At 36.7% G+C, this 26,779-nt stretch overlaps 1 protein-coding gene across 29 annotated transcripts in view; it reads right to left on the minus strand.

Annotated features, from left to right (window-relative positions):
• The window catches only part of DLG2 (discs large MAGUK scaffold protein 2), a 983,885-nt gene that overhangs the window by 225,802 nt on the left and 731,304 nt on the right, over window positions 1–26,779 (minus strand). For 23 of the 29 annotated variants that reach the window (XM_077174030.1, XM_077174027.1, XM_077174026.1 and 20 more), the window contains one exon: window positions 21,128–21,283. The exons of the other annotated variants lie outside the window; for them this stretch is intronic. In XM_077174030.1, coding sequence (XP_077030145.1) covers window positions 21,128–21,283 — 156 coding nt within the window. The remainder of the gene's footprint in view (window positions 1–21,127; window positions 21,284–26,779) is intronic. 29 annotated transcript variants of the gene reach the window in all.

Below are 26,779 nucleotides of genomic sequence, written 5' to 3' on the forward strand. Positions count from 1 at the left end.
CTACAGCCACACAAGATGGATTTTCCCTGAAGAAAAGAATTTTACATCCTGTAAAAGACCAATTTTAACTTAAATCCATTTTATTTTAGTTCATTGAGACAAGGCGGATATACTGTTCTTGTAAGACAATTCTTAAGAGTGAAGGAACAAAGAATGAGATTGTAAATTAATAATAAGGTGCAAAACTGGGAGCAAAGAATCCAACCTCTCTTTCTAATGGGTTTAAACTGCTTTTTGTTTTAAACTTATTTCTCAGGCAAGGTGAACCATTTCATGGCTTCATTAAGTAATAAAAATAGAGCAGCCTGGTGTTCACATATTTTTTAAAATGTTTATTATGCAAATAATCATATCAGTAAACATTATATAAACAAAAAGGTGAGTAGCCAGTCTGCTCAGCTTTAATTCTGTTCTGGGCCAAGAAAGCTCTGCAGGCACTTTTGTTGTGTGGATGATGCTGAAACTGGAGCATCATAAACCCTTCTTTCCCCACAGGGGGTCAGATGAACCACCACCTTCCCTTCCCAATGACACTTTCACTGATACACAATACACCAGTGAAACACCTATCTGGGATGAATGCGTTAGGGAAATATTTATTGTGTTTTAAACTTCTCTAATGTAAAAATATGGACAAACCACCATTAAGGGATCAGATTGCATGATGCTCAAATCAGTTCATCCCAAAGCCTGCCTATTGCACTGACAGTAGAAGAAATAAGGTTGCTACAATCCAAAATCTTTCCTCTTCTCTTTTGTTTAGATAAAACCTAGACACATTGTCTTTACAAAGAAAGCACTTGAAAAATCATTAACTTTCCTCTCTCAACCCTCAACCTCTATCAACAAAGAACAGCTGTCCTCTATTTGCTACAGCCCTGATTTAGGAACTCTTTTGTTTCAATGTATCTTTATTTTGACAAGTCAAAACTGACAGCGTTGAAGTTATTTGCTTCCTAAATCAATTGACCTGCAACTTCTCATAAAGATGCAGCAAAGCAGCCATGGCACAGGCTGGGTAGAGACCACTCTGAATAATGGCTCTGGAGCAGCCATTCTTCAGCTCCCAATTCTGAAACTGCCACACAGCAGAAAAATATACAAACTCCATTTGTCTATCAATATGTTCTCTGCAGGAGAAAAAAAAATCCAAAACAAACAACAAAATCAAACCCAAAACTAGAGCCCTGAGTTATTCTTTGTCATTCACAATAGTAAAACAAAAAAAGAGTGATAAATGCAATATTAAAAAATTCCACTAGAGACCAGTGAAGGGAATGCTAAGACTGTTTGTTTTTATGATGTATTCTCAGCATGTTGTTTCTTATGTCAAGGATTGAAGGTAGCACTGCAGTTGTTTATAAAGCTTCTAAGCCTTTGATTTGATGGATCTAAGTGTTTAGGAGGGCAACATGCTTTAATTCCATTAATGCGGAGTTTTAATTCAGCTCAGTGAAGTGAAACCAGCTTTTCCTGATGCTGCCAACAGCTAAACTCCTAACTTAAATGAGTTTTTGCACTCCTGTGGGATTAATTAGAAGACCAGAGATTGCTTTTTTTTGGCATTAATTTAATCTCAGCTACAAGCGGTTTGATAATATCCAGTACTGACAGTTACTGACCCATATTAGAAGTGTCAAACTAACCAGTCTCCCATCAGAGGCAAATAGGAAACTTCGGGGAATAGGACATTCAACCCTGCTACGTTCAGATCACCCTCAGGTAACAAAGCCAGACATGAGATGTAGAGCTGTTTTCATGCACAGGCACATGCAGTGAGGATTTTAGCAACATAACTCAATTTTTAAAATGGCATCTGTACATCTATTGTACAAATAGCATTGCTAGGCTAAATAGCTACTCACTGGAAAACAGAAAAGGAACAAAATGAAGGATTAGGCTGTCACTCTGCCTACAAATATGTAGAATAAGCCCACATCACATCTCTGTTTAGGTTCTCTGAGGTTATTTCACTTGCACAACTAAGGTAAAAAAGGTTGCTAACTCATTCCTCCCTTCCTGCCTGCCTCCCTTCCCTAAACAGTGCTCACAAATAAGTGGCTAGCCACATTCTGTGACTTGAAGTATTTGAGTTACTGCAGCCCTAAACTAGCATCATTTGGCAGTAAGGAAGAATGCAAGGTGGAGCTGTGACTCAGAGGAATGCTTCAGCTCCTGGAACAGAGCTAATTATCCACCTTTGTAAGTGGTGTACCCAAGTCAGGTACCTGATCTTCAAAGTGGTGAAGCATCCACTGCCTTCAAATCTACTTCCTTATGGCTGAGGTAATTGCAGGAGATAATGATAACCTTTAAAATACAAAAATATTTTTTTGAGAGGATTTGTTCTTTCAGTTTGAGATACAAGATTATTTAAGAGTTTTTAAAACAGCAGAACTGGTTTAGAATGATGTGGGGGGAACTGAAAGTAATTAGAAATGCTGTTTAAAGGAGTAGAGTGGAGAGGACATATTTTCAAAGCGTCCCACATGTAGAGTAAACACAGACTTAAAGTATTGTGAAGAACACAGCATTGAGTAAATTAGGGATAGTGAATGAAAACTGTTGAGAGAAAACCTAATCCAATCCTAAGTGATTGTGTTCCTTGTTCATATCTTCATATTTTGGACAAACTTTTGGGTTTTTGGAAATGGGGTGCCTAATTCTCCACAGAATTCCAAGATATTCTATTACGGTTAAAAAAGTAAGCTTAAGTCTTCCTATCAGCCTCAGTTATACTACTGCTGTTGTGGTTATTCCCATCATTATTATTTATGATACTGTAATGATTAAGAGAAATTATAAAGCTCCTTCTGGGAGCTAAAGTCCTCCCTGATGAAGTTAGTTTGAAAATTATACCAGCTGAGGACTGAGCTTTACATGGCAAAATACTTAGAAGTGAAAAAACATAGAGGTGTGTAGGAGAAAAAAGGGATAATGGTAGAAGAAAAAAAATCCAACACTCTGAGGTTACTTAAGCAGTATTGGATGGAAATGATCCATGAACATAACACCTGATTTTGTCTCTAATTACAGCTGTGGAAGAGGAGATTGTGCTATTTTCATGAATTTAAACAGGGAACATTTGTTCAGAACCTGCAGGAAACTTCCCAAGGCACTCCGCATGGCCTCCCAATTACCTACAGCTCACGGTACCTGGTACCACACCCAACACAGTGCTGGGTTTGCAGTTCCCCATGGAGCCAGTTCCTCAGCTGTCACCCTCCTTCCTACTCTCTGGCATGATGCTTATGCCCTTCCACATCACTAATGATTTTTGCCATTCCCTCAAATGTTGTACCTCATTTCCTGTTACTGTCCCTCCTAATTCTCCCCAGCACTAGGGCTTTCAAAGCTGCCGACACAAGCTGTAATGAACTCACAAAAGCCCCACTTACTGTCACCCCATACTGCCCAGGGAAAGCAGGTACAGAAACCAGGAGTGAAGCTGAGTCCAGAAGAAGAGAAAGGTTGGGGGAAGGTGTTTTAAGGTTTGATTTTATTTCTCACTACCCTACTCTGATTTAATTGAATTACTTTCACTGAGTTGAGCCTGCTTTGCCTGTGATGGTGATTGATCTCTCCCTAGAAAGCAAGAATACACACATACATATATTCTTTCACAGGGAGTATGTAGCACAGTTCCCATCAGTAGCTGCTCTGTGGCAGCTGCAACACCCAGCACTCACCATAAACCCCACTTCTGTGGATTTCTAGAGCTGTGCATTGCTTTATAATGAAACACATTACTGCACTCAAACCTTATTAGATCTCCAGGCAAGTAAGAACTAAAGTGTGTGCACCAAACTTCCTCTGCAGTTTAAGCAAATGTTAAAAGGCATTAGGAAGGACTTGAAAAAGGGGTCCACATTTAAGGAACTTTGGCAAAACTTTGATGGAAATCAAGAGACAGCTCAGCATTTTAGGGAAAATTCATATAGGCATAATAGGAAGAATCATATAAGATTTGCAATCCAAAAATACCAAATGGCACATCAGACATGTATTAAACAGTACCATTGTGGGGGGAAGGCAGAAGAGGAAGAAAGAAGTCACTGGGTAAGTTTTCCAGTAAGAAAACTACTTCTATTGTCTAAAGGAAAAGCTCATCCATTCTATAGTCTGTGAATACATAATAAATTTTGAAATATTGTAAACTAATAAATTATTCCTAAAAATGCTAACAGGCAGCTAGCCTTGAAGTGTGAAGACCAGAATTTTTAGATTACTTGTTTCATTAGTGTCAACAGAACTGAAGGAAATCCATTTTTGTCAAAATAAAATTTTGTGGGAGATATGTACTCAATAAGAGTATAAGAAAACAAATGGTTAAGCAGATACTTGAAAAATCTGCAAAACCTCACATTTTCATGTACTTTTCTACCACAGTCCACAGAAGTTCATCTAAAGTTAGGAATTCCACTTAAAAGACCATTGAGAACTCCCTTCAGGAATCAGAGACTCTCAATTCCAATCCAGGATCCAAAAAAAGGAGTATAGTGCTCTGTCAGAGCAATTTTGTCCAAAAATGAACCTTCTTTTTTGCACTTAAGATGACACTCAAAAAACACAGGACTTTTGTACTACATCGCTTGTTTTTTAAAGGGTAGGGAAATCACAGATAAATAAGCCTAATGACAGATTTAAAATAACATCTACCCATTAAACTAATTTGCAAAGTTTCTATCCCTCTCCATCCAAAGAAAAACAAGCACATAAAATTCTTCTTATGCTGAAGTCATTGCACTAAATTTTACTAATTTAAGATAAACTATATGGAAATTCAAGTGATTTAAAACAGCAATTAAATACTGTCTGATGGGAAACCATACCATGCCATTATTAAACATTTCTATATGTTATGAGATTCTGTATCATTATATAATAAAAAAATGCTACAGAAACTTAAGTTTAATATTGTATAAGACCAAGTTAATTTTATCTGTGCTTAATAACCTTCATGTATGCATTGCATTGAATTACAGAGAAGGAGTACATTCAGCTTCTGCAGACGTGTCTCATTAAAACAAATAGGACTATCACAACAGAAAGAGTATCAACTTACAATTTAAAATTTAGCAGAAAAACACATTCCATATTGCAGTTACTCCTGATACTGTGTTTACTGCACCTGTGTGATACCTTCTGATAATGTTATCCCTTCTATCTGGATACACATTATCTCTGTGCAAGCTAGGAATATGGGTTGAATATGTATTTTTTTTAAACAGAGCAGAGGTGAGGAGAATGCAATCCTACATAAGCAGCTATTTAATCTCTCTTCCTCTGTCATTCAAAGCAGCCCAGCATGCAAGTGTGCATGTGCAGCTATACCAAGCACAAACCCAACAATCCTACAAAAATACACAAAGAGAAAAAAGCAAATGCAGAAATAACACAATGCACATAAACAACATTCCAACAGGATAAGGACAAACAGCAGGGAATGGCAATTTGACAATGCAGAAGTATAAAGGCTGTATTGTCAAAATGAAAGGCGAATAGTGAAGCGATTCAACAGTTTAAGCTCTTCTGCGTCGAATCTAATCTATATGAAGCATGACCTTTGAACATTTTTAATCAATAGAAGTTGGACTTAGCATTTCATGGGAATCATTGAGTGCCTTCTACCATGGGGTCTAACCATGAAGTATACACTAGAACTAGACGTGAAAAAAAATTAAAACTGTATTAATTTTTCTCATTCTGGGGTTAGTCCCAGCAGAAGCATGAGGCATAAGCCTCTCCCAGAGAAGATGACTGTAATATTACCTAACAACATTAGTAATTAATTTTGCCTGGCTTTGATTATAGGCCCTAGACTGGATTAGATGAATGATGCTATATTTTTTATTATATGTTCCATTATGTCATTCCATATATTCATAAACTGACATATAAACCGCCATTTATTTAAAGATGGTTATTAAATTCAATCTTTGAAGAGGTATTTAGCTAATTAGGAGAGAATTGTGAAAGGAATTTATGAAGACTTTGACTCTACGCCTGTGGTAGTCATTAAGGTGAATTGTTTAGCTAAAAACTTAATAGATAAATCATTTGAGTAAAACATTGGAAAATGGTTTTAAAAGGTTTCCAAAATTAGCAAGCACGTATATGTGACTGAGCTGATACACAGTCAATTTGTGATCCTTCTGGTGACTAATTTAACATCACTAAGATAAAATAGTCTAAGTCCTGAACAAAAGCCTGAGTTCCCTTTGCTAAACTTTACAAGTATTTCTTATAGGTTAGGGATCATTCCTTATAATACAATCTTCTCATCAGTGAGCCAGCAAACCTAAGGCTCTTGGGTTATTTCAAGGTTAATTTAGTATAAAGACATTGTCATGTTTCTTCTACGTTCATGTTTTATTTCTTAAACAAAGAGTTTCATCCAGAAGTAAGTCTTTGCTTCTACCAACTAATTATTTCCCTCTGCATGTACTATTGTACTTTGGTTTGCACGTTTTGGCCAGTTGCACTGGCTCCACTGAGATTTGAAATACTGCTGCTTAAGAGAAAACATCTGAGTAACAGACAGGGATGCACAAGGAAACACGAGTCAATCAATACAAATGGTCACAGTTGGATTTCTACCAACAAGTCATCTAACCTTAACCAGCACTAAATCAGAATTCCATTGTTTTTTAGCACTGTAAAAAGAAATAGCCACGATGAAGGTATTTTGGAACATGAGCGTCTTGTATCCATATTTATCCTATGCACATGAACTGAGCTATCATTGCAACATTTTCCTTCAGCTCTCCATGTGTTATTTTTGAAGAGAAAGCAGTTCTGCTGAAAACCTATGAGTACCTGAAATCAATGAATACTTCACATATGAAATATGGATTATTTAGATGATAGAAAAAATTTTATGGAGGATAGGCCCATGCACTGGATAGTCATCCATATTTTGAAATCTTGGATTCACAAAATTGGCAAGAAATTCCATGGCAATAGGTTTCTTGTGTTCACAATTCCTTTGATAACACTACTTTATTTCAAGTTACATCTCTCTTCCAACATACCAGGGAATTCTACTATTATAAAAAATGCCTGTTCAAATAATTGTATTTTTTACCCAGTGGAATTCTCCAAATACATTTTGGTAAATTCACACCAAGAAACCCCATGAAGGTTCTGTTACTCATGACCTCTGGATACAAAAATGAAAACTTCTGTACCCAAGTTAAGTGGAACAGTTTAATTCCTGTTTTATTCTTCTGGGTCAAAGACAGGCCTAGATACATTCTACACCTTTGAAGCACCTAAACTTGTATTTTATTATTAAACCTATCATAACAATGTAGCTGCAGAATCCTTTTATATACAAACCAGAGATTGCTTCCCATCAGTCCCAACTATACATGTGGAAGCAGAATGTGTCAATTAATTCTGGAAAAGAGCAATTACTTCAATTTATGTATTTCACTGATGTCAACCCAGACCTGTTTCTTACAGTAAATGTTATGATATGCACATCTCCAATTGAGAATAGAGGTAAAACTGTCAGCATTTTGAAAAAGAAAGTGCAATGTAATTTTTCTCACATCACACTTCATCTTATTCTCTATATAAAGACTGGTCTAAGCCTGAAGTGATGAAATCCTAATATAATTTTAAATGAATGTATAAGGACCTCTTTTAATTCATTTTGCTTTTCTTGTTAGCAATATAAAGGGTCTTTACAATACTACCAAATTCCAGGATATTGGTTAATCAGTCTATGAATCAACATTCCAAGTCAAATGGTAGCTTTCACCTTTTTATAATTTTTTAACTCAAATGAAGATCTGTTAGTTTTTCAAAAAGAGAATTACACTGATTTACATTCATATGTACACTACTAAAATTTAACATTGCACATGGTACTCTTGATTTGTATTCTCTGTTTGTTGTTCCTTTTGGCAAGTGAGTCTGAAACTTCCTAGCCTCACAGAGGATTTCTGTTAGGACCTTAGTAAAGCTGTTAGTTTCTCCATTTGCCATCTCCTTGTCTCTAAGAAAACAAAGATACATGACATATCCAGACTCTCACAGTGATTGGAATAATATTAAGGTAGACAAAATTAAAGCTGTGTGCAAGCTGAAGAAATCTTATAATTTTTCAAGCTGCATCAATGTTGCATTTCTGTAAATTGAAACTAATTAAAATTATTTCATTCATTTTAAAGTGGTAATGCAAGAATAGTAGAACTGGAAAATTTCAACATGAAAGAAATTAAAGAAACCCAGTGTGAAAATATCACAGCATACTCTATTTTGGTGAAGAGCATATTTAGTTTTATAAAAAACCCCTTTCTTATTATAGTAGTGATTACTCAGAACCACAACTTTATATTGCAGCATTGTGTTTAAAGTTTATTGATAAACAACAGTCCATGCTGCTTGATTTTACCATTCCAATCATTTTCCCTGTGATGCTATTATTTAAGAAGGATACACAGTAGTACATTTAAACAAATGAAGGCTTTTTGAGAAATAGCTGTTGTGATGCTACAAAAAATGATGTCATGTGGTGTGGCACCCAGCCTCAACATGAAAACTGCTTACAGAATTGTGTTGCCATGTTATTCTTGGTTTAACTCTAACACAGTCATGTAAATCTCCTGTGTTTGCTGAGATATAATTTGGTTTTGGTATTGTAATGATCTTCCTTGGCAGACACCTGCTGCCTAATCCCACTTTTGTCAAAACATAAAACTCTAGTCTTCCAATTAATTCAAATCACTAAGGTATTGTACAAGGAAAAAAAAAAGGAAAAGTAAGAAAAATAATCAGTTGAACATGATTCCTGTATTGTTACCATTGTCAGAAAGGTTTGAATCTTTGATATTTTGTTCCAAAGAACAATCTGAGTACCCTAGCTGAAAGACCTATTCTTGTAATCCATGGCATACCAATGTAAATGCTAATTGTTGAGTGATGATTACAAGAAGTATCTGGGAAACCAGGCAAAATCCATTAGGAAAAATGGACTCAAATTTCCATCACCAGTAAAGTTCCTCTCTTTCTATATTTCCATTTCTAAATCCTGTGGACATACCAACCAGGAGAAATTTCATTTGAGGCTCAGTATTCTAGGCAGTGCCTATGATTTAAAAGACACTCATGAATTCATTCCCTACTTCAGACATCTTTGTAACACAAGAATTCTTATAAACTTTGACTGAAGGATAATAAATTAAATTATTGTAAAGGTTTGATTGGAAAAATGAACAACCTTCACTCATAGTGCTGAATCTGAAATGTCAAAGTTGAATTCTCTTCTGCATGGTGCATTGACAGCATTAGGTGAGTTTGTATCCTAACCAAACTTGTATGACTTCTGCTTCCAACACAGCCTGTACAGCCCTGCTCTTACCACAGATACTACACAAGTCCTCCTACCTGCAACTCTTAGTCACTGTACCTCAAATAGGCTCTGAGTTCTGATTATAGTTTCTGCAGCCTTCATCAGATCAGAAGCTGAGCTGCCTACACGTTGCTGACTATGCCCAAGTCAGCTATTAATCAGTGTGGGCATTCATTGGCAGCAGGTTATTCTGCCTCATCAGCTAACCCTCCTGGGCTGGAACCAGCTGGGGACCTTGGGCTGCATTGGGCTGCACAGGCCACTGTAACACCAGGGAGAAGTAGCAGGAGGTATTTGGCTTCCCTGCTGTGTACCCCACCCATGTGGGCTTCAGTGCAGCTCAGGTGCATGTCCTAGCGTTCTTTCATTCTACACTATGATGGCTTCACTCTGCTATTTAGGAAAGCCTGATTGCAGATACAGTCATTGCTATTTAGAACTCAGCTGCTGGAGTTGCATTCTTTTCCCTTCTTCCTACTTCATAAGTGTAGTGATTTCAACATAATGAAAGCAAGAATTATGATGATCCTCAAAAGATAAGGCAAACAACTCCAATTATCTGTGAAATGATACATTTTCTGCATGGAGTATGGAAATACTCTGGAAAAAGACATTGTCTTTGCATCTCCCTAGGGACTGTGAAGTTTCTCTTCCTGTGTTTCCTTAACAATATTGAAATTTTAATTTTGAAAGTCAAACTAGAAGTTCCTCTTCCCTTTGTCAGCTAAAAAATGTGTTTTAATATCTTGTCACTTTCACCGACCTTGCTTTTTCTGCAGTAACAGTAGTAGTTTTATGCACTATAAGCATTATTAAAAAAATCAGATAAAGTAGTTGCTTCTGGTGCTGTTCTTTAAAAATGAAATAAACACCTTTTAAAGAATTAATTCTTTTAAATCCCAAAACATTAACAAATTCTACATACAAATTTATAATGACAACTTGGCTAAATTTAGGTTCAACCCAGAAAGGCCAGTTGCATAACTAGACCTTTACAAATTTCAAGGATGTTTAGAGCTTGTAACTCTTTCTGCATACCTAATGCACATTTTTTTTCCTTTTTTTTTCTTGGCAGAACAAAAAGAAAACCGCTTCCCAATGACTTCATATTGATACAGCAGCTTATAATCACTCTGGCTTATGGCGAACTCCTATGTCAATGTGTCCTACTATTACAAATTGTAAAAAAAGAAACTGCCCTTGATAAACTATATGCACTGAATATCTCTGCATGTGTGCATATGGTTTATCAAGGGCAGTTTCTTTCCTGGCCTTTTCAATGTTTCCTACCAAAACTCAAGGTCGGGATTTTACATTTACCCTAGACTTGAGTGTAATAAATAAGCATCCATCTCTCTCCATCCCATTTCCTCTGTTCCCTGCCCCCCTGCCACCCCTTACTACTTCTCAAATTAATACTCTTAAGAAACTATGTTGAAGTACAGTAAATGTACAACTTACACTGTCAAAAATTTTAACTCTGAATCTCCCTTCTTCTCTTTTTCAGTTTCAAAACAAGGTTTCAGTATTTTCAAATTTTGGTTCACGTCTCAAGGTCCTCCACAGTCAGTAGTAAGAAAAGGACCCCCTCTTCTGGAGACATTAAAAATCAGTAAATTCAGAATAGCTTTCATTTCTTGTGTTGGTTTCTTATAATTATATTTGGGCAAAATTTTGGATGCAAGTATGGAGACAGTAGTGGTAGGTGAGTTCTACAACCTCAGAGCTACACAGTAGGTATCTGAACAGCCCCAGTAATGAACCAATGTTCTTTAAACATTTCTGTCTTTCTGCATAGCACGACTTTGTCATTTCCTACAGACACACACTTTCAGAATTTTGAACTAACATGAAAAAATTATGGCGCGAATTTGTCAAAGAAGCTATGGAGCTGGAAGAGAAACTGAGTGAAAACAGGCACAATCCTACTGTGCTGGGATAACATAAATTATCCTTCAAACTCTGAATGCATATTCTGAGCTGAAATGGAATCTACAACAGTAATTTTTAAGATTTGAAGTTATATTTAGATCTCACTTTAGATTATATCATTAGAAGACAACAAAATTTTAAAAAAGCAAAAAAAACCCAAATAATTTTCAAGTAATTACAAGATAATTTTGATGGTCAAAAGCATAGCACCTCTAACCACCCAAAACCCACTGTGATAGCTTTAAAATATTCTTTGAAAAGGACTGAGTTACTGTTTCTCACACCAAACAGGAAAGTGAGAAAATACTGAGATGAATGAACTGGAGTGAAATAGCTTTAATTAGGAAGTTACAGGGGAGTGGTAAAGGGCTCTAGCAAGTATATGCTCAGGCTCCTTTCTGTTTGAAAGGTGAAGAGAAGGAAAATTCAATAACCAAACTGAGATACTGAGCAAAATTGTCGTGGTTCGCAAAGCAAGTGCATGCCAAACCATAGAATTTAAATGGAGAGTCTTGCCTATAGATCTTTGGCCTGTATTACACTGGTTCAAATTTCACTTTAAAAATGTAATTTAGGTACTTCCAAATCCGTGTCTTACTAGAAGTCATTTTGATTTTAACTCGTGAGATTATCTGAAAGCCCATCTTTTATTTTATGACAGTCAGTTCTCTAACAAATGTAGATTTATTTCCATCAAAATGTATTAAAATCAATAAGAAAAGCAGTTCAGCAATCTTCTCCATACCAGAATGCAAGTTTAACCTAAAATAAGGATGATATTTATTCAGACGGCATTTAAAAACAACTTCCTAACTGTAGCACATGTACATAAATGTACTATACAGGTAAAGGGGAGTTTATATTTCCACAATTTCTTGTTCTCTTCTCTGCTGTTTTCCCCATTTTGATAAACTCCTTTGTAGCATTTGTATTGTCAGACTGAATCAGGGAACAACTTACAACAACTCCCCAAAGTTATGTTGAGACTTTCAGTCCAGCTAAAATTTAAACAAAATTTGAACACCTTAAAGTTTTCAGTGTTACAGTTTTCATTACTTGTATCACTCTGAAGTCTCTGTAGATGGTTCCAGTTATATAATCAATATTTTCAAAGAGCAACAAATGCTTTTTTGAAACAGGAAATGTAAAGAGTACTAATCAATAACTATTTCAGCAGTAATATGAGAAATGAACAATAGGTTTCATCACATTTCTCTTAATGATGGTTGCATGGCCTTTTACAAACAAAGAAATGGCAGAAAATGTGACCTCCGTGTTTCAACCTTTGGTTACTAAAATCAATTTTCCCTTTATAATGGGAAATATTATTATTCTTACAGACACATAAAGGTACTTGTATGTTGTGACAGTGGGGAAAAAATAGAAAAGGAAAACAAAATCATGTAGAAATTTTAGCATAGACTCAGGATGTGGATCCCATCACATCTGGGGTTTTCTTGAAGTTAGTATTTTTCTGTTTCCAGCTATTCCATTAATTAGCATTTTATACTTTTTGGACTGAAGACATAAAGTGAAATCAACAACTACAAGAGATGAGGTTCCAATTCAAACAACTCATTCAATTTTGCAAAAGCCTCCCACAACATTGTCCTCCAATAGGCTTGCAGTATCATTGGCCTAGCACAGACTCAGAGACTGCTTCCTCCTGATTTCTGTAAAAACATTTTTATAGATATATCCTGGGGTAAAGTCAGACCTTATTTGACTTGACAAAATGAACGGAACCAGACATATTTGAAAATATCTACATATAGAGCTGATTTCGACAAAAATAAATGTTGGTGAGTACATACACACAATCTGGGTGCCTGAGCCAGCACTACATTATTCCACTGGGATAACTGCAGTGCAAACCAAGACTAGTGCAGGGCTGAGGGAAGGATCATTATTACTGTTATAATTCTCTCACATTTCCCTGACAAACTACACTGCTGTAACGAGAGGTCCCATCCACTTTCCACCATGCCCTCTTTCACTCTGTTTAATAATAATGATCACTCTTTCTCTATGCAGTGCAGAAATTATTGCATATCTCCACCTGCTGGAAATATCTTTTAACCCTAAGGGCTGCTGGGGGTGTCTGTAGACACTTGCCACCCATTTCACAAGCGGACAAAATTGAAAAAGTTTTCATTTTCCAAGGTCATACAACCTGTCAGTGGCACAGGCAAATTTCTCAGTTTCCAGCTCTTTGCTCTGACCAGAAAGCTTTCCTGCTCTTTTCTGTGCAGTTAAAACCCTAGAAACTATTCTTCTCCCAACAGGTACAGCACAGGGAGCCACAGCATAGCTTTATCTACCCTGCCTCCACAGTAATATTTAATTTCAAGCTCAAAGAACTCTCTCATGGGGTAAAAAAAGTAATTTGTTCTCCAGGTTAAATTTATTCTTGGTTTTTCTGATGAGCCAAGACTCTAGCAATTACTGTGACAGATGGAGTGATGATTTTTATGATGTGGAAACTTGTCCACAGGAATGAAACTGAAATCTCCAAGCCTATTTCTCACAGTGGCCTTTAGACAGTTGTCAGGTAATAATTGTCACTGTGGACAAAGTTTGAAATAGTGAATGGCTCCAGTAGCTTGTTACTGCAACACTCCTTAGCAGAGTGACAGTTTCTGATAAATTTTTGTCATTTATTCTGAATATACTTGAACCAGAAAGGGAACCAATACCTGGGTTTGAATTTCTCCCCACACTCAGAAGAATTTGAACATTGTATTTGGAGTTTTAGTACTCTGTCAATTTGGAAGCACTGTTTCAAGGTGATTTTCAGAGAGCAGAATGAAATGTTTGAGAGGCTGCTTACGTACATTGAAAACAATAACATATCTCACAGAAATGTCCATTTCAAACAAGGAAGTTGTTGTGTGAAGTGGGTTAGGAACTGGCTGGGTTTTCATGGGATTATTTTCATGCCTTGTGTTTAGGCAGCCAGTGCTGTAGCCAGCCTTAGTGGTGAATGGCAGCCTCTGAGCCTGAGACATCAAGCACAACTTCAATTTGGAGGGTCATGCTCCACCACAAGCTCCCCATGCCTGGTGACTGAATGCCCTGGCCAAAATCCTTGGGCACAAACTCATTAAATATAGCCTGACACTTGTCTAGTCTCCTGGTTCCAGTCTTCACCATTAATCCAGAAAAAAACACATGGAGACTGACTTTTGATACTTTGGGAGCATTTTCTGTGACTCAGAGACTGAGACTCAGAACTTGCTGACAGGCAGGGAAAGGAAGGAGATATCTTTCCTTTGTTCACAGATGTCTCTTTGTAGCTCTGCTTGTAATCAAAACAGCAGGAAGATTTTAATACTAGTGATTTAAAGATGTTTTCTTACTGAGAACTGTTTTTTTTTTCTGTAAAGACATAGTAAAGAAAGTACTGCTACTTAACTGAACTGAATTAATATTTCTGTCCATTTTATGAGCTAAGAATATACAGTTTAATTTTCATGGGTGCAGACTGTGAACAAAAGGAGATCTGTAGCACAAGAAAGCACATTATCTCTTAAAATCAAACCAGATTAAAAAAATACGAAACATTTCCCAAATGACAGAGCAGAACAAATACCTTCATTTTTCTCTTTTAAAATTTTTATTCTAGTCTGTCTAATGATAGTAGTTATTATTCTTAATATAACTGAGAGGATTATTTTACTGACAAAGCAAAGCAAATAGAATTAAGTGACTTGCTCAACTGAAGAAAATTAGTCAGCAGCACAACTGCAAATAAAGCCCAGCAGCTCTAACCTGAAGCACTGCATCTAAACCTGAAAGGCTTCTGCAACATTACATAATTAAACACTTGAACTGTAGAGGTTTTATGCCTTCACAGGTTAAGATTCTCCTGCAAGCATCTCTCTGAGTTTTTGAAAGTTGCATCTTCCTAGCAATTTTAATTAATAGAGTCCAAAATAGAAGACTCCTCATGAAAAAAAATAAAGCACTTAAATGAGTTTATAGGAATGCTTCTGCTTATTAGGGTCAGAGACTCACTCACACAAAATAGCATGAGAGCTGAGATTGAAAGGCAGCATAATTTTTCTTTCATTAACCCTAACAGTTATATGACTGGATCATTTACTTGAAGAGAACACTTTAGCCAGGATTAAACAGAAATTATAGGAAACTTCCCATTAGGACTTTCTAATTTGTTAATTGAAAGTGATAAAGAAAATCCACAATTAACTTCTATCATTTCCAAAAGATCCTTAAATAATCTAAAGGCCTTAGGAGGCTGATTCACAAGCAGGGACAATCTACGTTGAACACTGCATTTAAGTTGCAGACAGTTAATCAGCACAGTGTATGTTGATTGTGTTTTCCCTTATAACTATAAAATATTGCAGATCTGAAGGTGTTTTCAGAAGCAGCACAACCCTGTCAAGCATAACATGCATGTAGTTGTATTCATCTGGGCTGCATCCTGCCACCCACTGTGATGTGTGCTCCTGCCAGTGAGTCAACGTCTCCAGGCTTATTTTCAGAAAGGTCTAGGAGCTAAAGAAGTGCTTGAATTGCTAAAGATGTTGTTCAAGGAGTGAAGGCTATAGCACTCACACAGCTGATTCTCAATGAAATCATCACCAAGATGCCTCAACTCCCATCAATATGAACATCAGCACCCAAGCCAACCCTTGTGATGACCAGTTTAATCTCAAATTGCTTAGAGGTTGATATGTGCTCTGTGCCTCTGAATGCCTAAATGTGTGTGTAAGTATGCCTTTAAAATAATTTCTCAAAACTAAAACCCACAGTATTCACTTTTTTGAATGCCACCCTATGATTCTAGGGAGCTACTTCACTAAGAATTATTTTAACTAGGTATCTTATATTTTCCAAGTTGGGGGTTTTTTTGTGATTATAAGGTTAGGTTGTTTTCATTGACACTGAATAAGCTGAACCTTGCTATTGCCTATTTTTATGTTCAAAAATCCACAGAAAATTGTGTACTTATTCCCCTCCACTGTCTTTAAGGAATGTTTTTCAATAGTAGTACTTCATTATATATAAGCTTGCTGTCTGTGGCTGGATTGTGTAAAATGCAGATCAGTCCAGAAGCTGATCTGAAGGTGTTAAAATAAGAAGCATAAATCTGCTCTGATTCTTGTTTTAAATATTTGAGTATTTACATCCATTTGACCTAAACAGACTATTTTCCCATTTTGTAATTAGTATTTGAAATTTCTACCAAAAAAAACCCAAGCAAACAAAGAAACAGGTAAACAAAGAGAACTTAGCAGTAGAAGTTATTTTTTAGAAGTTATTTTTAAATTCAAGAAAGGTGGCTGTGTTTATGTGGGCCACATTAAAGACTTGATTTCATAATATCATTGCTATTTTACTGGTTGTTTGATAGGCTCCATTCTCAGGTTGCCAGGCATTTCAGAACCACAAAATATGGCATGATGTGTTTTGGGAGATATAATTCCCATATTAAACACATGGGATTGAACAGGGGACGATGAGTACTCCTGTACAGTGTGAATTTCAATAAAGATGACAAGAGCCTCCCTGGAAGGCAGCCACACACAAGTGCAGTTATGTGCATCACTCTGACAATAAGCTTGCTCCCAGCAGGTTACTGGGAAGGAAAAGGCTGTGCAGATATTAATAATGAGAGAGTGACTACCAGAGAGACTCACTACTCACACCTTTGAGTGCAGCTACCTTAACTTCCTTTCAGGGTCTGTGAACAGTGATCAGCACCTCCTCAGTGCCTTCATGGCCTGTGGAGGGATCCCAGGGATCCCTAAAACTACATGGGGGGGACCATAGGCAGCAGTGCTTAGGGCAGACATGCACTAGGCTGGCTGCAGAGACCACAGGAGTGCAGAGACCCTTTCATGCCACACACTGGAAGCAGCATCACACATCAAGGTTTTGGACATTGCAGTCTCCTGACCCATATGCCTGCATCCATTTCAGCACACTTTTATTCCTGTGGCTTTTAAGAGTTCCACAATGCTCAGTTACCCTTGAATACTGATGCAAAGGTACACACTTTTCTTCAAGGCTCTGCCCTAGAGCCTCATGCCAACGTTATCTTCTCTCTCTAATCCCCATCTCAAAGAAAGCAAAGGTCATTCTAAAAAATGCTGTCATTATTCTGATTCCTCAAATACCTTGAAATGAAGCCCAACCATTAGTTCCTTCCCTAAATGTACTCAAAAAAAACCCCCAAAACAAACAAACAAACAAACAAACAACAACAAAAAAATCATATGATCAGAGACTTATTAGGAAAGTAAAAACATAAAGTAAAAAAAAGCCAAAAATTTCAGGGCAGCCCTTTACCAAAAAGTTTACTGGCAACTAGAGGGCCAGAAAGATTTCGGTGAATACAAGGAGGTGAATTCTCAGAAAAACCAAAGCATTTTTCAAGTGTGTCTTTGTAGAGGGGAATGCAATGAAGTTCTCAGTGCAAAGCCTGGGAACACTTTGTTTCACACAGTGTTGAAATAAAATCTCATGTTTGTAGAAAGAGGGTTTCATCTATGAGCTCTGACTTCTTTCACTGCCAATAATCTTCTATTTGTAGACATAATAGTCAATAATGACAGGGGCCAGAACATGAGTACTCCACATCCATTCCCACATGGTGCTCTCAAAGGAAAACTCACTACTCCAAAATTCTCTCTCTACTCCTGCCTTCAATGGTACAGATTTTCAGCTGTTGCACATTGACATAGCTCTCTTAGTATCAATTCATATGAACCGATATCTCAATCAAAAAACTAATTACACTTATCATAAATGGAAGTATATTGTTCTAGACCTCCAAATCTCCCAGGAGTTGACAGACCACCATAAAAGCCAGGGTTATAAACTTGAATTTATTATGGACAAATAAAGCTTTGCCCTATGAATTCTCTGCCTATTAAGTTAATGAGCCTTGACAAAACAATCATCTGAGGAGCAGCTGACAAATTATCTGGAGCAGCAATTTGAAAGGCATTGACTGGCTTACAGACACTTCAGTTGGGAGAATATGGCATCATGTTCCTCTTCCTCTGGAAGAGTCATTTGTCAAACTGAATTTCCTGCAGATCAACAGCAGATTCTCAATATAGGAGTGCTGAGATATGACAATAACTGTAATTACTAAGTAAATAATCCCTGCCATTTCCTCCCCAAACTTGAGGCTCACAAATGTTGATGCAGAACTCTTTCTAGGAAGTCTGCATGAAGAAAGCGAGGTACATTTTTATTTTTGACCGGAGCTCATTGAAGTGTTTAATGTGAAGTAAAAGAGCTTTGAGGAATTTAAGTGAGCAGAGGGGGACCTTTCAAAATACTTGGTCAGTATCTCAAAGATTATTTTTTAGTGTAACTTCCCACAGATATGGTGGTATCACGACTGTGGATCTAAAAGAGGGTCTTTTACAGGATTAATTCTTCAAAATTTTCCACACAATACAGTCCTGAACCACATTGCCTTTGGGAAATTTAGGGCTGTGTACATTAAATACTCTTGGAAGAACAGCCACTTGTATTAGGGTAAAAATGAGATCAGTACTTTTCTAAAATCTGTTTTTTAGCTGTGAATACTGAGTCCATTTGGAAATTGAATCATGATCCACTGTAAAGCTGTCACTTTCCTTACCAAAGGCATTTGCTGAAATATTATTTCAAATGTCTTCCTCCACACTCAACTATTCAGAGTCCTGTGGAAAAGATGACAGTATTGAGAACATGGAAAACTGTCATATTTTCCATCTGAATGTTATTTCACAGTGTGAAGGAACTACAAATTATAGTAATCAGTTGCCTCTGCAACAGCATGTAGCAGAGTATAGCACAGAGCATTTAATCATGAGTTGTGTCTTTTCTCATATTTTATGTTCTTTTTGCAGGTTTTTTTGGACTGTTGATTTAAACAAACTCATTAAATATACAAGGACTAGAGCTCAAAATTATATCAAAGTAGAATGAAGATAAATGAAACCTCGTTCTTAAAGAGAATTGTTAACTCACACTCAGTAGAACAATACCCAGCTTTCCAAGTCCTGATGTTAGGCTATCAAGTATCTGTTGACCAAGTATTCAATCAATCAATCAATCAATCATAAAGCAAAAGAATGTACAGAATTATACATTCAGGTGCCAAAATGGCCTAGTTTTATGAGCCTTCCAGAGCTCTACTGATTATTGACTTCTAAGTATGCGGTTGCAGGAAGCAGCTTTAACATAATCTTTTCCCCCAGCCTCTCTCCATAGTAGTCATGTCTGGAGAGATCAACCATTCAGCAGTGAACTACCTCTCTCTGTGGTTAGCAAGGCACTCAGCTCCATGGCCCCAACATCCACTAGAACCCAATCACTTAACTTTCTAGTTCAAGTTGGAACCTTTCTTTCTAACAGGACCATTGAAAGAGTCTTTCTATAATGAACTCTACCATTGTCTCATTCTAAAACCTCAGAAGAATTGCCATGCACAGATAAATTACTCATATTTATACTTGACCTAAAGAACCAGAGTACTTTTACAACTTTTTGCCCACATATGAAATTTAAGGCAACATTAGCGGAGAAATTAAAATATTTTGAGTAACTCTGTTAGTGCCTGGCACCCTTGTGCACATATTTACACCTTTATAAAACACTGTAATAATCACTAAAACTTGTTTCACTCCAAACTCCACTGGGCTGAACAGCTTGACTAATCACTTGGCCCACTTTGATTAAGCATCTTTTTACAAATTCTAGAAACTACACTGTTTTCATTCTAATAAACTGACATCTTCTGCATGGTTTCGCCACATCTGTAACATTCTTTGCTAGTATTTGTCTTCTTGCTCTTTTAATGGAGCTTTCCATTTCATAATATTGCAATGCCTTTCATGGCTGTCTTCCTAATCCCCAGGGCTTCTTTCCTGTTAGTGTATCTTACATTAATTTACCATTTTACTTTCCACTTACACACTTCTGCTCTTTCCACATTATTCTTTGCTTTGAAAAATGTTTCCTGTTGAAAATGTCTATGATCAAAGCTCCAAACATAATTATTTTTCTTCTGTTCTAGAATAAAATTTTTCCTAGCAAAGGAAGCACTCTAGAAAAATTGTGCCTAACTCTTCCTCTATCTCCCAAATATTGTTTGCAAATGGTTTATTACTATCCTTGTAGTCTGTAGAGAAATAGCTGGCTTATACTAGTGTAAGGTTTTGCATAGTCTGCTTTCCTTCATTAAATATTTATCAGGAGTCAATCACTGACAATGTTTTACAGAAAGATCTTCCATTATTTCAGTCATGGAAATGGTCATAATTTTAGGCTTTCCTAACCATCTTCTCAGAGCACAGCTAGTCTAGGGAATGCTGAATTTAAAATGCATTCTTAACCATGATTTGGTGAGGGAGGTGATTATTTTTTGCTCTATTTCTTCTGAATGGCTTAGGCAGCTGTCCTATAAACACAGAGATGCTCAGTGAACTAAGTATGCACAACAAAGGAATAAAGTGACTGAATCAAAACAAATTACTACAGCTTTCAGTGAAGTCTTGGTCACTTTCCATACTCAAAGAGAAACAAACACTGAATTCAGTTGCAAAATGTGGTACATATTATGTAACCTATTTTAGAGCACCATTCCAATGGATCAAAACATTGCCCGTGCTCATCACTGGATTTTGGATGACCAAAATTATATACCAAGGTAGCATGTATCTCCCGGTGGTGCAGATGTGAAAGCATGGTTAAAAATAAGCACAAGCTGTAGAAAAAGATCTGTGGTAGATGTAAACTATGAGATAAATCCAGTGATGTTCATGCACTTTAACAAAGGAGGTGAGGAAGAAGCGCATGCAGTACCTGGTGATCTCAGAGTCAGGGAGCAGGCCTACGTGGTAGTGGGGGTAGGGAGCTGAAAGAAGGAAGCTTTTGTCACACTCGACAGGGGAATAGTGCCTAGGAGAAGGTGGTTTATCACACAGTTTGTTCACAGTGCTGTAAACAGGTTCAGGAGGCCTGGTGATACAGAGACAAGAGTAAAAGATCAGGTGCATATTAGTTGCTGAGAATATAGAGAAAACACAGCAATCATTTTAAAAGCATGCATAGCAAATCTGTCAAGAGCTTTTCAGTGGGGCTTTTCCAACAAGTTAAAGTGTGCTGTTAAAGGAATTGTTAGAGTTTGATAACACTAGTGTGGTATTCAAGTAGCTGCATGTAATACACAATACAAGTGGACCATAAAACTGCTCTATGGGAAGTGTGGCACTGAAAGGGAATCTCTTATCTCTGAAGTTGAGAAAGTGAGGCATTTTCCCCAATAATATTTCTAATTTTTTTTTAATCTAACATCTACACAGCTTTCTGTGATTTTAATTTTGAGTACAGCATAGAAGAAAATAGGTTTGTTACCTGAAAAAGAACTATTTTTTACCCATTAATTTGTAATATAGATGAAGTACATATTACTTGTTAATACAACATACTCCTGGTCCCAGTGAGCTGGGACTTTGCAAGCAGAGCTGTTGTCAAATTGACCCATATCCTAGAATAACACTGATGGCCACAAACTGTGTGAGCAATTCATCTCACTGGCAGGCAATTCGTTGCATTTCAAGAGTTCCTTGCACTCTTTCCAGACTCAGCCTTCAAAATCTGATTATGCAGTCCACATCTAAAACAACCTCATTGCCAAGGCTCCTGCAATCACACTTGCAGGGCTGCTCCAGCTGCAAACAGCAGCCTGTGAGGTTAGATACAAAGAGTAAGAGCTTAAAACTAAAATTTCTCTCGTGCTGCCGTGCGCCACCTGCCCAGGGGAGGCAATACTTACCACAGCCCTGCCAGGAGCCATCTGGGAGAGGGGAGAGGGGAATGCAGCCTTTAGTACCAACCAGCCAGGGATCCGCGGGAGACCAACGGCGAGCAGTTTGCAAAACAAACCCACACCACGTCCACAGTGCATCTCCCACCTTGGAACTCCCCTGCCTTGGCCCCAGGACACACCTTGGGGCCCGCTGGCACTGTGAGGCTTGACTCATTGTTTCCTGACATTTCTGCTCTACAGAGTGCCAAGGGTCAATTGCTATCACATCCACGCTTCTGCCAGAAGATCCAGGGTATGCCACTGCCTTTCATCACTGTCATACAATATTAGCTAGATAGAAATCTTATTTCAGAAGCCTGAAAATATCAAGAGGCCAAGAAGTTAATGAACTTTTTTTGTTCTTTTGGCTGCACTATGCCTCACATGGGTGTGGGTTTTGCTGTGACTTTCACAGGTACCAGAATTTATTACAGTCATGGATGTGCTGGCAGATACAGAGAATCTAATTTCCTTTGTTAGCTTCTGGGTTTGTCCTTTGGGGGAAAAGGAGTAGCTGCTTTACTTAAAAACTGGTCTTACTCAATGTTAATAACATTATTCATAGCAATCTGCCACATGATTTGAGAACTCTCTGTGCCTGAATTTCCCAGGGAAAACTTTACAGTTAAAAAACTGGCAATTTAAGATTACCAAATAGCAAAATAGCAAAACAGCCACTCATTTGGTTATAAAGCATTGTGTGTCAAGCACTTAGTAAAATCCCTTTAAAAATGTTTAAAGTAGCAATCATTTTCTATCAGTATATTTCACTTGTTTCTGAGGGATGGATTTAATAATTTATGTACTAAATCAATTGTTGCTTTCAATAAAAAAAAGCAGATAAAAACTATTCTATTTCACTGCTGTCCAATACTGCCTTTTATTCCCTTAGAAACTACTTTTGCTTTTAGGCAATATATGAAAGAAAAAGTACAAATATCAAATATAAATGATACCTACTAAGAAAATTGAAGAAATATTACCCCAGTTCAGGAAGATGAATAAAAACTGTAGATTCCTCCATGGCTTAAAACACCAACCAGTCCATAAAAAATTTGTTAGTGTCCTGTATTCAAGTTAATTGTCCCCTCTGTGTTGTGGATGGAATCAGAGTATTGCTACCCCTTGGATATATTGTGAATGCTCAAACTACACTGAGTCATCAGTTAGTGACCATCCAACCTCATGCTGAGACACAAATCATGCCACAGACATGGGTAGATATGAGGAATTTCTTTGTTAATTGAGAGCTACCAGCTGCCTCCAAAAGCAAAATGAAGTTAAACATTCAACATCTACCTAGATATTGACACTGAATTAGTCCTTCAAGTACAGAGTCCTAACAAATTGTCTTATGACGGCCAGAAAATTTTAAGACATTTAGCAAATGTTCATGTATTTTAAAATATTTTTGAAACATTTTTCACTCCATTCAGTCTTCCCGGGTGGTAAGATAACAGGAAACTGGAACAAGTCTGAATATAAAGTCCTGTACTCACTGATATTATATAAGTGCTATTGTGACCTAGTTAACATCATACCTTCTGTATTTGAGCTGCAGAGAGAGGTCTTAAGGTTAAGAAAAGGAATTTATACTTCTTATCCTTTTAAAACTTGTACTCTTTGGTTAGAAGAAGATTTAGGATAACAGATAATTCTAGTTATGAGTACACTTTGTATAAGGCCTATGAAATGTTCTGAGATCACCACAGCCACCTGCTTCCCCTCAGGTGTCACTTCTTCAAGGTCATTGAGAGCATGGACTGCACTGGTCCTTCAGATACCTCTATCCTATTCAGATGCATAGGCTAACAACTACCAGCTGCATAGTTGGGCTCTGATTGCACGTTTTATTGGCACAGAAGAGCAAGAATTTGAAAAAAAAAAAAAAGCAGTACATAACCTCCACTGTCCAGGACAAGTATAATCTTATTTTCTCTCTCAACGTGGTGCAGTAAATATGAATTCAGTAGTGTAAAAATATTTGAAAGTTGGGATAAAAAAATATCAAGTATAGGAATGACTAAAATGATATGGGGCAGATCAGTGTCCTGCTCATAAAAACTGTGTTCCATGTCGGCCATTAATCACAAAAAGTAATTTGAGATACTTGCTGCATCAGCCTGTCTTCAAATATCCTCCTCATTCTTCACCTTCTCTATGGCAAACTTGTACTTGACTACAATAGTAGCCACCTACTAGAAGAAAACAATACCCTATTATAAAAAAAGAAGATGATGAAGACCACCCAGCTTTATTAAATAATTGTTCTAATGCAGCATTTTCTCGTGCCATTTATATTTCTCCTCGCAGAAAGAAGAAAGAGCTTCTTTCCAAAGGGATCAGCCCACCTGATAAATCCTATCTCGCACATCTTCTCCAGTGCTATGACAGAGACTGATTGTCCTCTCTCAAAGCATGGGATAATGAGAATGCTATTTAGAAAGAGTTTTTAATGTGCCGTTATGAAAAAATACAGTCAAGGTCACCTCAACTTTTCTTGCAAGAATAATTAAGAGCCAAACTGAACATAAACATTGAGGCCTTACTTTATGATGCACTAATTCTTCAAATGAATTTAAAAACATGTAGCAAGCCACTTAGTATGCTTTAAGAAAAGTGTAAAGGCTAGATATATATTATTTAAGTTCTAATTCACTGCAGTTTATGTGCAATTGCATCTCTTTCAGATACAGCAAGTATAGCTTCACAGGTTTAATTTAAAAATAAATGCTAAGCAGTTTTTGAAACTTTTTTGAGGAAGAACAAAGAACTATATTATTGAATTTATTTTATCCATTATCTTCATTTTTGTCAATACCTATGCATAAAATACCCCCTTAAAATGCCAATTGTGCGTATATTACGGTATACATCTTTGATAATTGCAATATATCTTTTAAAGAGTACTTATGTAATGTGGATCTACTCTGAAAAATAACTAACTACTGCTGTAACTTCTTTGTCAGATCTGCTCCTCTTCTGCCTTTACACTGCTTATTTAGTGACAAACAGTCATCACAGTTCTCTGTCTTTATCAGTGAGCTAAAAACAAAGCTTTCTGACAAATAAAAGCAGCAACTACTAGGTCTGGATGGACAGTAACAACTACCTTAGTCTGAGAATAAAGCACACAATAGTAAAGGAAAGCAACAGAAAATGTAAGTAGTAAATATAAGTAGCAGCATAGCTTGGCTTGAACATGCCCCAGCAGAGTTCAACTCACAGGACAGAGAATCAAGTCACTTAACGCCAAAGGTAAGCTTTTAAATGGTAACATGAACAGCAGAGAGTCACTCTTCCAGCAAGAAAATAAAAAATAAAAAAGCTGAAAGTTGGAATTGTCATTCAGAACAGACATAACAGCAGTGAGGCACAATTCTTACAGAAACGTAGAACTAATTGGTGGAAAAGACAACAGTAACAGTGGGAGGTAGAAAAATTGACCTAACACTGGTTTTATTTATATCATAACAGATTGTGTAAAGCGAATATTCCTTGTTGTTTGCAGTCCTTATTATTCCTTGATTAGCTCATCATTGTTTTGTTGTTTCAGCCTGACTTAATTGTGGAACAGAAGTTATAAAAGAATACCATTTTTAAAAACCATTCTCCCCTCAGTATCATGCAGGGTCTTCAATTTAAAATTAACAGTTTTTTCTTTTTTTATGGAATCCTGTTCGGTAGGGATCAAATGCCAACACACAGCACATTAAATGTTAACAGTTTCAGGTTTTAAAACATTTCAAAACCATTTATGATATGGAAAGAAACCAGCTCAGCTCTCACAGCATATTAAGTATGCAGAGCCATAGACAGGAAACAATCTGAGAGAAAACAAATTCAATCTGAGAGAAAATAAATCTTCCAATGCTAAAAGTTTACAACTTTTTCTTTGTTTTGTTTTTTGAATAGCAATTTTTAATTGTATCCAAGTTCCATAAAGACATCTAACACATTAGTTTTTTTAATATAATGTTGCTGGGATGTAGACAAAGAACTTTTTAAGAAGTATTTCACTATTGAGCCAAAAATCAATGGCAATTTAATACAAACAAAATTCTCCATTTCTAATAGCCAGTGATTTTTATATATATGTCCTTTGACTGAGCTACTCAGTCATATAACCTTCTAGAAGAACCACATACCTTACTGTTCAATAGGGTAATTAGAACTTTTAGTTGATTTATTTCATAGGTTGTGTCCTGGCAAATTAAGTGAGACCAAATCACTCATATGACATGTTTATTTTAACTAAATGAAAGGCAGAGGAAGACTATGAAGAGATGGAGGAAAACACCTGAAGTACAGTACATTAGTTCTTTCTGGAAACTCTAAAACTAATAATTTCTCAGCTTTTCAGTTATTAACTGCTGTTTTCATATGCCTTGAGGGTTTCTTTAACTGCAAAACAAGTGCTTTTTAGCACAGTCATGAAGATTAAGGATTGCCTTGTTCCTCTTAACAGTACTATTTTAACATTTTAATTGAGTTTTCAAAAGAAACGGCCTACAAGAAGGCATAAGTAGAATTTAGAACTTGTAATATTCTACACCCAGTTCTACACTTATTATTCTTAACCATAAGGAATTAGGAAATTAAATGACTGCTTAATTTGAAAAAAAAAAAAATTAGCAATGATTTTC

Source organism: Agelaius phoeniceus, chromosome 2 (assembly GCF_051311805.1).
Source record: "Agelaius phoeniceus isolate bAgePho1 chromosome 2, bAgePho1.hap1, whole genome shotgun sequence".
In the NCBI taxonomy this organism is placed as follows: Eukaryota; Metazoa; Chordata; class Aves; order Passeriformes; family Icteridae; genus Agelaius; species Agelaius phoeniceus.